General features: G+C 33.2%; 2 protein-coding genes across 4 annotated transcripts in view; one reads left to right on the top strand and one right to left on the bottom strand.

Moving 5' to 3' along the window:
* Positions 1 to 4,072: 4,072 nt before the first annotated feature.
* On the bottom strand, positions 4,073 to 10,908 carry LOC140674841 (scoloptoxin SSD14). Of its 3 annotated transcripts, XM_072908698.1 has the most exons (10): positions 9,791 to 10,364; positions 9,475 to 9,677; positions 7,375 to 7,611; positions 7,054 to 7,277; positions 6,750 to 6,942; positions 6,423 to 6,623; positions 6,089 to 6,338; positions 5,802 to 5,995; positions 5,470 to 5,710; positions 4,073 to 5,171 (listed from the first exon to the last, which is right to left on the bottom strand). In XM_072908698.1, the coding sequence occupies exons 1-10, from the start codon at positions 9,818 to 9,820 to the stop codon at positions 4,908 to 4,910; spliced, it is 2,037 nt and encodes a 678-aa protein (XP_072764799.1). In that variant the 5' UTR covers positions 9,821 to 10,364; the 3' UTR covers positions 4,073 to 4,907. The 3 variants fall into 3 exon arrangements, with proteins under 3 accessions (XP_072764799.1, XP_072764800.1, XP_072764801.1); XM_072908699.1 differs by lacking the exons at positions 9,475 to 9,677; positions 9,791 to 10,364 and adding an exon at positions 10,386 to 10,908; XM_072908700.1 differs by lacking the exon at positions 9,475 to 9,677 and having other exon boundaries at positions 4,074 to 5,171; positions 9,791 to 10,363.
* The window catches only part of LOC140674843 (phytanoyl-CoA dioxygenase, peroxisomal-like), a 35,365-nt gene continuing 30,880 nt past the window's right edge, over positions 7,477 to 11,961 (top strand). Inside the window, exons 1-2 of the mRNA XM_072908701.1 lie at positions 7,477 to 7,618; positions 8,358 to 8,569. The gene's annotated coding sequence lies outside the window, so the exon portion shown is untranslated. The remainder of the gene's footprint in view (positions 7,619 to 8,357; positions 8,570 to 11,961) is intronic.

Raw genomic sequence — 11,961 nt, 5'->3', positions numbered from 1 at the left:
TATTTTATTCCTTATATTATTCATTATATTATGTTAAGATAAAATAAATGTTCGAGAAAAATAAAGAAATGAAAACAAATCATCTGTGTATATAATTAAGGAAATGGCATTTATACTGTTGATAGCGAGAGCACGTGTCACGCCGGTCGTCCGTAAATAAAGTATGAGACTCGTATTCTACCTCGGAGAGGGGTAGCAAACCACTCGTAGAGGACGTAATGTCTCGGGAAACATTTTGTCGTTTCGTACACTAATCTTGTGCATATTTGAAACGAGCAGAATAATGCAAATGCACGGAGGGAAAGGCCTGTACGTTTCTACGTCGTACGATATATCTCGACGCAGACTTGTCGAAGCGTAAAAGACACATTACCAACGAAATTTCTAGATTAAATAATTTTTCAAAGTCTCAGAAATATATAATAATGTAGCCTTGAGTCATCACTGTTTCAGTCAACGCGATGACGAAGACTGATAACTTTGTTTCTTTATGCGTGTGAATTTTACTTGATAAGAAGAAAACTCTCTTTTTTTACAAAACTTTATCCTCGAGTTAATAATAAAGAATCGAACCGTCGTGAGATAACGAAAAGACAGTAAAATTAATAAACATATTTTTTTGATATCTCGTATTTGAATATTGCCGTTAAACGAATAGATTGCATTTTCACAGCCAATTTACAGTTGTGTTTTTGCGACGGATATAAAAGTGCGCGATATTTATTCGCAAACATTAGATATACATACGTCATCTCCGATAGTGGTAATTAATGTGGTTAATCATTATTTTGATAAACATTATAATAATACATGAAAATGTTGAATATTTATTTGATTTTTTTATCCGATATATTCATGTTAAACGACTCATTATTATTTCTTATTTGTCATAATTAAATCTGTCCATATCTGACGTTACAATTTATATTCAAAACAGCGAATTTTATTTCGATGAGAGCGTACCGCAATTTTCAAGGTCGGGTATTAACGACGGATATATTTTGACTAGGCGCGAAATATATGATCATGCTTGTGTATTCTCTCGCCATGGGATGGCGTTTAATTATAGCGTGTTGCACGCTGTATCTTTGCGGAGTCAGCAAAAGACAAAGTCCGGCCATGTCGCTTTCTGACTCTCTCATTCTTTCTTTTTTTTGTTAATTTTGTATGAAAGCCACTGCGTGAAAGACAGTGACATCGATGACATTGCGAAAGAATATTAAGCGTGAAAAGTATCGTTGATCGCGATCTGATTCTAATAAAATGTTTCTATCAAGAGGGTGTGGTCTCCAATAGCCAATGAATTAGCAGAGAATCCTCCTAAACAGGCTTCTCCAGGCAAAACAGGTTTTGCCGGATAATAGTAGAGGAATAACTGACGTTGTATATTTGTATAATGTTTTCAAAGCCTACGTTTCGATAAGTTTGACGACTCTGAAGAGTAGAAAAGAGAGAAGTGCAGAGAAAGGAGAGGAAATGTGCATAGTGATCAAGGACATGAAAGATAATTTCCTCGCAAAGTGCGCAGTATCAGGTCAATCTAATGATGGTTCAATGTACATCTTTTTTTTAATCACTAGGAATTATTTCATGGATATTCACGTATAGCCATTAGTTCTCTCTCGCCTCTTTTACTTTCTCATAGAGCAGAAAAATTTGTTTAAAAATATTTTTCATCCTCTTTCAGTTCTCTTAACAGTTTAATCGGACATTTATATGTCACTAGAGAATTCTTTCGACAATAGTATCATTCTTACAATATACATGATATTATAATTTCTAACATGTAATTTTATATACATATATACATGTATTTTTTCTTTTTCTTTTATATAGTATAAAAAGATAAGTTATTTTTACACTCTATTTTTACATTTATATAAAAATATATTGTATATTAAAATAGAGAGAATTGATAAAAGAATTAATAGTTTTCGAGATATATTATTGTTGAGCTCTCTGATTGATTTTAATTAATTTTGATATGTATCTTTGTACTGTCATTCATTTACAAACATTTACGCAAAAACCATGACACTCTTTAAAAAGTAATATGTTAACTTTAATATTAAACTAAGAATACAGAACACAAGAAACAACAAAATTAATAGAATAATCATCATTTGAAAGATGAGTTTACAAAGCACTTGAGCAATCACAAGATTTTACAAGATATTAGCTCTGTATAATGTATAAGCTATCTTTGTTAATAAATAATTTGACAGTATGCTAAGAGACGATCTCTTATAGATGAATAATTAAAAGTAAATATTAAATTTGACTTGCTACTTCAAAGATGCAATACAGAGATAAAATATAAAAAGATACGCAACATTGTCCCCTCTTTTCAAGATTCTCGTCTTGATAATCAATAATCGAGAGATTTATTTTATTTATATGTTTAAATTGACTGCTATGTAGACTTATCTTTCAAACAGTTAGGATTATTTTTTGTTCATTTGTTCGTTGTGTTCTGTACTCTTATTATTGGTAAAATATTAAGTTAAAATACTATCTTTTTTTTAAAATTGTGTTATTATTTTCCGCGCAAATGTTTGTAAATAAGTGATAGTACGAAGATAAATATCAAAATTGATTAAAATCAATCAAAGAATGGCAACAATATTATAATCTTGGAAACCTTAATAAATTCTTTTATTAATTCTATTTTAATATACTCTTATATATAAATGTGTGTAAAAATAACTTACTTTTTTATATTATAAAAGAATTATTAAGAGAAAGAATTTTATATACATACTATAAAATGATAAAAGAATAAGAAAAATATATATAATTACTATGTTGGATTACAAAAAACAAATAAGATAAAAACAGCAATTTTTTTCAAACAAACTCAGTTTTTATGCGTCAAAATACATACAATATATAAGTTTCTAAAAAATTCATAAATCAAGTAACTAAATACTCTTAATAAATGCAAAATAAAAAGCTTTAACAAATATATTTGTATAAAACGCGTAAAATGAACGATAATGAATTTTTAAACACTTCATAAAAATTTTTGATAAAAGGGAATGTCCAATGCATCAAATGCAAGCAATTCGACATATTTCAATGATATATTTATAAGTCTCCGCGTTGATAAGATATTTTTCCGCGTGAAATAATGTCCTTTATATGTATTACGTCACGTCGTGAAACGTCATCGCGTGTTACATAAGGGAAGCTCCCCTTTAAGTCAATCAGTTCTGCAAGTGCACGGAAAAGTAGGTCAGTAGGTCATTTCTTCTACCTTTTCCATGCGTTACTGGGGTTAATGTCTGCCAGTCTGCTAATTTGCCATTACAGTATACAGTATGTAAGTAGTATGTGAGTCAGCATTTTCGACGTCTTTTTACGTGTTTCGACGAATTGTGCGTAGAAGAGTGTCAAAAGGACTGAGATGTGCAATGGACAATCGTTTCATTAAGTCATCTGCGTGACTAATTGGTGATCTTTTCAATAATCGTCGTATCTTTGTGCGTTTCACTGGATCATTTTAAAAGGATCTATTTTCTGTTTTCGTATATTTTACAACCGATTAGGATTGCTATCTAATGAGGAATATTTCGAATCATCAACATCGAGGAAGCTTCACAAAAGTGGACTAAATGCGAGTAATCTCATTGTGTTTCTTATTTCTGTTCTCGATTATGTTTCTTAATAAATTGAAAAAAATTAAGTTTGTATAAAATATCAAATTTCGAAATTTATATTGTTGCCCTTTTCCGTGTATCTGATTGATGACGAAGTGAATGTTTAAGTATCATATTTTGTAAGTGATTAGTAAATGTAATGTATTGATATTAAGAGAAGTGTATTAATTTAATATTAAATCTATTAAATTGTTAAATTATATATTATCGATTGGCCGATGACGTCGAATAAATATTTATTGAGTTTTGCATGCGATGATAAATGCAAAGATGACAGTATGATAAAAATTATTTCTAATAAATAAATATTTTACAAATTTATTAAAAATATTATTTATGGAATTATAATAGTTATTATAGTAAAATAGTAATTTTTATTTGCTTAAACATGCATTTTTATCATTGTTATTATTTGGAAGTAGCATATAGCGCACGCTTCACCAAACTGTCAACAAATTGAATTAATATTCGGAAAAGTGTAACAATATAAATCTCGAAATTCGACTTGAACAAACACGCTTCACGGGTTTTCATAATTTTTTTTTATTATAGATATAGATACATATATTATCAAAGTACACTTTGTGAAAAAAATAATCGATAAATTATTTAAAAAATTCATTGAAAAATTTCAAATGGAGTAAGAGATTAGCTTAAAACGTGCGATGGCGGAAGTGAAATATCTCGTGTGTACGGATGGTACGAGTAGTTTAAAGTAGGAAGTAAATCGCAGCTGACGTCAAGACTTTACATATCTATAAAAAGCGCAACAAGGTAGAAGTGTTCAATAAGCATCATATCTTACAGAGCGGATTGTATAGTTGTGCTATATGCTAAAAATACGAAATGTACGAAAAAAAAATATATATACTATTTTTACATTATCGTAGTGTTAAAATTGAATGAAACGCATCAATTCTCGCGCATTTACATTATTACGCTCGTTTTTACAAATTTAAATATCACAAAAGTTCAAAGGAGTATGGTAAATTCGAGAAAGTACGGATACTGGAATTGGAAGGAAAACCGCAATATCGATGGATAATGAGCGACGAACGTATACAGAGATTGTATTGATTAAGCAATACTGGCGTAGCGATCTTTCAAACATGCGACTGTGATGATAACATGATCGATCACGCAAGCATCGATGTTGCAATAATCGCGAGGAGACAATTGATACTGTCTAAACAAAACCGGTTTGCAAAAAGTTTTACTCTGCAAAAGAACGTAACTGACACACGCACATTACTCGACCCCGTAAACGTCACCACCTTTCCGATAATCAGCGTTTGCGAAGATCGTGGAATTCTCGTACAGTATCACGCAGACTACGCTGCCACGTTCCCTGTAGCGCTTTGTGGTATGTCCTAGACGTTTCAGGCCATCGATCACCTGCTTGGGAACTCCGTACTCGTACGCTACATTTGATGGAAACAGCTGATGATGTATCCTCGCCGAGTCCACGGCCTCTTTGACCGTCTGATTCATCCAAAGGATCTTTGCAGTCACCTGAAAGTGATGATAATCATCTTTATTAAAAGTATTTATAGTGATCCAACTTTAAGGTATGTGTATCTGTCAAATCGAAATTATATGTATAGAATAAAAATTACATAAAATATTTATTTCATATAACAAGTATTATTGAGTGTTGGAATGAAATGAAAGATTTTAGAAAATTGTTTGTCCATCCTACAAGCAACGGATGGTAAATAGAGATGCCGGGGAATAGAATTTACGAATGTTAAAGCTTTTAAAATAAAAATATTAAATTAACAATATTATTATTATAAATTAAAATATTAACTTGAGACACTGCAGTGGTAATTCTTGTACCACCAGCTGCACCGATGACCATTCTGACATCACCGAACCGATCGACGAGCACGGACGGTACTGTTGAGGATAACGGCTGCTTCTTAGGTGCGATATAATTGTTGGGGCTTGGCGGTACATTATAATAATTGATCTTTGACGGAATACTAAAGTCGTCCATGGCGTTATTCAATACAATGCCGGTTCTCCTGCTGACTACTCCGCTTCCAAAGCTGCAAGATTATAGATACAATCAGATACAAAAGAGTACAAGCAAAAAATCTCACAATGGACACACTATTTAAGAAGTAGAAATTTATTTACTAAAAATTAATGGTGCTGGTAACCGACACAGCATCACCATTTTGCGCTAGCACCGACACGTGTGCGGTGCCATGATCCTCGGCACCAGCGTGAATGGAAGAACCATATTGTTGCGGATCCTGCCAGGTTTTCTCGTCACTTATTTTTTTTCGTATCGCGCGTGCAAAGCTGTCTGACGTCAGGTTTTTGATTATCTTGAAAATAATCAAATTACGATACAGATATTAATCGAGACCATTAATCGTAAGATTGCAAAGAGAAAAAAGAATAATATATATATTTATTACTTCGGTCATATTGACGAAAGCTCCGTCGCCCAGATTTGATCTTAGCGCGTACGCGTACTTGAAGGTCTCTATCATTCTGTGATATGTGAGGGTCGTTGCATTAAAATCAGCCATGCTGGCCGGTGTAAAGTCGTAGCTGTCGAGGACGTTGAGGATAAACGAGAGAACAGCTCCGCTACCGGGTAGTCCTGTAGTAAAGAGTTTTATGCCGCCTGAGAGATTCGTCTGTATCGGTTGATCCCATGAAACTCTGCGTAAAAGTGAAAGACATTTTTTTAATTTTTTTTTTTTTAATTTTTAAGACAAAATACATAGTAATAGTTTTTCTGGTTACTTGTATTCGTTAAGGTCCTGCATCGTTATGATTCCTCCCCGTTGGCGCAGATCGTCGACGAGATGTCGTCCAAGCGTGCCGTTATAAAATTCAGTCGCATTTTTCTCGGCTATGATTCGAAGCGTTTCACAAAGCTTATGGGGTTTAATGATGGATTCTGGTATACGGAATTTGTTGGTTAAAGGATCGACAAACAATTCTCTAAAAGATTTAAAAGACATTTCATTTCAACACGCAATAATACTTGTTATGCGAAATAAATATTTTATATAATTTTTATTGCATATACATATAATTTACATTATATTATTTGACAGATACACATACCTTAGACTTGGATCGCTATAAATACTTTCCTTATTATATCCAAGGCCGTCATATTGCGCCCGTGTCATAATATAGCCCTTTTCGCAGAGTTCGATACTCGGTTTGAACAAATCCGCCCATGACAATTTACCAAATCGTTGATGAGCTTCCCAGTAACCAGCTAGTTCACCAGGAACGGCAATAGCCATTGCGCCTATTAAAATAAAAAATTCGCAAAGACATTATTAAATAGATAAATAATAGTCAGACGCAAATATAATCGAGACACTTTTATACGAGGTAGAAAAATTGTATCCAAGTTTACCGAGGAAAGACGCATTTGCCGGCTTGTTAATATACATGGTAGAATTCGCTGCCAAAGGTGCGCGATCCCTGGCATTGAGAACGAAAGCTCGACGAGTGGATCTCTGGTAGATGGTCATCATAAATCCACCTCCTAAACCTAGACTTTGCATGTTAACAAGTCCGTTGCATATCAAGGCGGCCAACGCAGCGTCCACCGCTGATCCATTCTGTTCCAAGATTGATCTGAAAGATCGATGTGAAAGGGATGGATTGACTAATTGTAAGGTCATCTCCGTTGATGTGTTATCGAATTTAAAAGTTCGCGCGGGTAATGACGTACTTGCCGATAACAGCGCATGGCGCTCCATCCGCGCAAACGGCACCGTGTTTAAAAGTCCGCAATTTACTCCAAGACGGCGGCAGTACGGTTTCCGGATCGGGTGGTATCAGAGGGGATTCGTCTTTTATCGTGGTGCCTAATGATATGCCGTAAACTCCAAGACCGATTATAGCGATCACGAATGCGGCTATAGTAGTGCATATTATTACGATCGCGTACGATCTTGCGTGTCGCGATCTGAAAGGTAAGGTTTTATTATCAAAATTAAATATATGAATCTTTAATAGTTTTTATCACAGATGTTAATGTTTTTTTTTTTTTTTTTTTTTTCAAGTACATGCTTTCAATTTTGCTGCGTTGTTATTCGCATTCGACGTATTTAATGATTTTAATCAAAATAATATTTCATTTGTATAGTCGAAATAATATTCCCACTCGTTTGATAAATATTAATTGTCTTCGCAACTTTATTATATTTCTTTATAAATCAATTTTTATAACTAGTCATCGTGAAATAATTCAAAATATGTTATAATTTATTTATAGAGTTGATGAGAAAAATTTATTTCTGAAAAAAAAAATACAATATATTTTGTAAAATGCATTTTTAATATTTTAAAGAAATATTTTAAATATTTGATTTTTTTATCAATTATATGATTATTTAATGCATTATGCATATGATGATTATTTAATTATCATATAAATATGTTATCTCAAAAAATTGCGCATTAACATGTATCAACGTTTATATCTGAAGCAATTGTCAGAGAGAGAGAGAAAGAGAGAGAGAGAGAGAGAGAGAGAGAGAGAGAGAGAGAGAGAGACAGAAAAGGAGAATATTATGTATATGACTGAATATATATGTACAAGAGCGCTGCATAACTGGTCATTCACCAACAGTTAGTCAGTGAACGCGCTTGTCAACGTCTATTCGTAGTGTGCAGTGTATAGTAATTATTTCTGTCCAATTGTGATTTCAGCGCATCAACCGAGTTCCGATACGCTTGACAGTTCTCTCTCGGAAGTGTAACTAATTAGCTGGCAAAATTCGTCAAGAGTGTAAACTACACTTGAATCTTTACCAAAGAATTAAGACTGGGAAAAGTATTAAAAAGAAGCTATCTCTTTCATCGATAAATTGGCGCTCTGTACTTAGTCCTAACCACCTCACGGAAATCACATCACATTTAAGGTAAGCTTATTATATACAGAAGATATAATATAATATTATATAGAGAATTGGGCATTATTTGAATAAACTTTTATGCAATTTGTTATTCAAATAAAATTTTATCTATTATATTTGAATAATTATATGTATTATTTTTCGCATTACTTGTCATTTTTTGCATTATTTAATTTACATTCGTTATTTATGTTATCATATTCTAAAAGAGCGTTTTTTAAAGTATAATATTCTGTATATTTAATGTGATAATATTTTCAATAATAAATTATGAAAAAAGACTACGAAAAGAAATGTGCTTTTATTATGTGTGTTTTGTTATATAACGTTAAAATTTAATCAATTTAAAAGTTGTTTGAATTACAATATTGAATCACTCGATTGCACTGATTAATTTCACAAAAAGACTGTGTTTTTATGAAAAAAAATAATAAAAATTAATTTTCGTTAAAAAAAATTTAACTTTAAAATTGAATTTAAAATTATAATACTAATTATGAAACTAAATTTAAAATTATTTTACGAGACGTATATACATAAATTCAAATTAGTTTTTCGAAGTCTCAACTTAATACATGCGATAATATGTAATACCTAGAATGACATTTAACAACATAATTACAATGCGATTGCGCAAAGCATGTTGCATAGTAGACTCTTATCGTTGAAAACATGTTGATATGTGTGCTAATTTGAAAATTGTTAAGAACTTCAGGAACTTTCAATTTTTTTCTTAACAATAAACTGCTTTTCTTTCACAAAGCTAAACCTAAAATATTTTGCATAATTCGAGCATTAATAAATTTTTTCTATTAAACGAGCGAGAGGGAAGGGGAATAATGGCGTGATTACTGACAATGCGTGACGCATGATTTTTCATCTCGTGATAGAAAGAGCACGCGATGACTCACTTGTTTATTTTGAATCGCTCAAAGATTCGAGGTCTCGGTCTGTCGCGCGGGGAACGGGTCGAACCGAGGAGCCAGGCGGTTCCAACGTCCTCCGTATCGAGGGACCGGTTGCTCCCGGTGCACCGGCGCGCATCGCCGGCGCTGGTGTACACGGAACCGGAGCTCGTGCTGGACGAGGGCGAGGAGGCTCTCATGACTCTTCTCTGAGGAAAGCTCCATTTATTAGTACGATAAACGGAGAGCCTCGCGCTCTCCTCCCCTTGTCCCTATTATATGTACACCTCTCGTAGATTAATTCAACATTGATCACACTCACTTGGAAGACATGCCGTCCGTTTTTCACCATCTACGTACTTCTTCTGGCGCTTTTCTCGAACGCTAGCACGCGTGGGAGAAGAATTACGCGCCATATCGGCGGTGTCAATTACATTCCGAAAATGCGAAACACCGGTTCAGCATGGCGTTAATACGTTGAATTCCCTAACACAAAAGCGCACACACATGGACATTTGCGAGGTGTAGTTTATTACCGCATCGATGAACTTTGCTCGCGTGCAACGAGCGATAATGAAATAATCAAGCGCTATATAGAACTGTCAGAAGAAGACGCTCGGTAATAAATCGTCGGAAGACATATTTATTAAACGTAAATATTTCTAATACGTTTCTCGAACGGAACAGAGTCACGATATTCCAGCCGCGAAGCAAGCATCAGCTGAGCAGGTGAAATCGATGCAAGCCTGCGCACCAATATCAGGGCTGTAGCTAGCCACGAACGAGATCGACGAATGCTCGTGCGCGACACGAATTTCGAAAGATTGTACTGTAAGACAGCAAGATTTCTTCGACAAATGTCGACTGATACATCCGTGCAATATATTTGGGAAATTCTTGGCGTACGCAATTCATACCTCCATTCCTCCTGTGATTCGAATGTACACGTCAGATTGTTCTTCTCTGCCATCTCCATCGGATAGAAAATTTCTCGCAAATTCTTCAAAATGTCAATATTTCACACTCGATCCCACTGACGCACGCGAATGCGTTTCCAGCGATTTTTCACCGGCACGCTTAGATAATCGCGAATCGATGGACTATAATATATTATCTTATACACTCTCGGACGAACGTTCGACCGCGAATTTTTCGGTCATTCCGTTAAGTACGAAGAAATTCCTAAGCTAGATCAAGCGTAAGAGAAACCGAGGGATGTGGCTCATCCATGAAGAGTGAACGAAGGAAAAGCTGTGGTCCAAAACCGCCCGCTGCATGGCCGTATACCTGTTCGACGAGATTCGAACGTAATCTTAACGTAACCGACCGTAAGAATGCGTGGGAACATATTTCGGGAACAGGATTGTCACAATTACAGGGCCTACCTGTATCCACTCTTTCTTTTATATACCAAATAACGACACGTTTCTAAAGAAAAGAAAAAAAAAAAAAAAAACATGCCTATATAAACCTATACCTATACCTAACAGTAATAATTTATTTTAAAGTTTTATTAAATGAAATGTTGTATTTTTATAATAAATATATACTCGCAACGTGAGTACGTTATTTAACGTATATTACGTCTACTTATTTTATATTATTTTTATATATTGTTTATTTATTTTTTATTTTTTTTACAAAAGTGATACATGCAACAAGAAACACAGATGTTCTATAATAAATTTCATAAAATTATAAATTCAATAGTTCCCAAGTATACTTTTTTTATTTCTTTTTTTATTTGCACTAACTTTATACACTCAGACATTGTTTATGTCGCAACTCTTTGTAATGTTAACATCGATACAACATACTCGCACCCGACAAAGTTCCTTAAGTTTTTATCATTGTTAATGGATTTGATTGAGATCATGATTTTTTTCAAATCAACGACAAGTGTCAACTGATCCGAGCTGCACGCATACAGTTCTAACTGTCGAATTTAAATGAACAGAGACGGATCGTAGATAAAAGATTGTAGTATGTAAATTCGAAGTTATACATGGACGTCGTGACATAGGTTGGAAACTATCAAGTTTCGTTCGTACAATAAGTGCTCGGCTATAACGATGTATATATTCAACAATATTATCATATAAATTACACAGAGATCCGTATTACGTACTAATTGTAAGTAGTCAATAATCAAACAAGTCGTTAATAACTCGACTTGCATCATTAATTCTTCATTATAGAGCTATCAATGTAATAAATAATACATTAATATTATTTATCTAAATATATTATCAAACGGTGGAATCATATATGTAATATACTTGTAATCATATGTATAAATATACAAGATCGATTAAGAAATATATAACAGAAAAATTAATTAAAAATGTAAAATATAATTTTTCGTGCGAAGCTTTGTTTTCGAAGAAATTAATTTTTAAGAGAAATTTAAAATTGATATAATTATAATACATTATATAATAATATAATATTTCATTTAATAAAACTTCAAAATAAATATTATTGAAAATAGTT

The sequence above is a fragment of the Anoplolepis gracilipes genome, chromosome 16, assembly GCF_047496725.1.
Source record: "Anoplolepis gracilipes chromosome 16, ASM4749672v1, whole genome shotgun sequence".
In the NCBI taxonomy this organism is placed as follows: Eukaryota; Metazoa; Arthropoda; class Insecta; order Hymenoptera; family Formicidae; genus Anoplolepis; species Anoplolepis gracilipes.
Note: the sequence above shows the minus strand (reverse complement) of the source record. Positions and strands in the feature narration are given on the sequence as shown.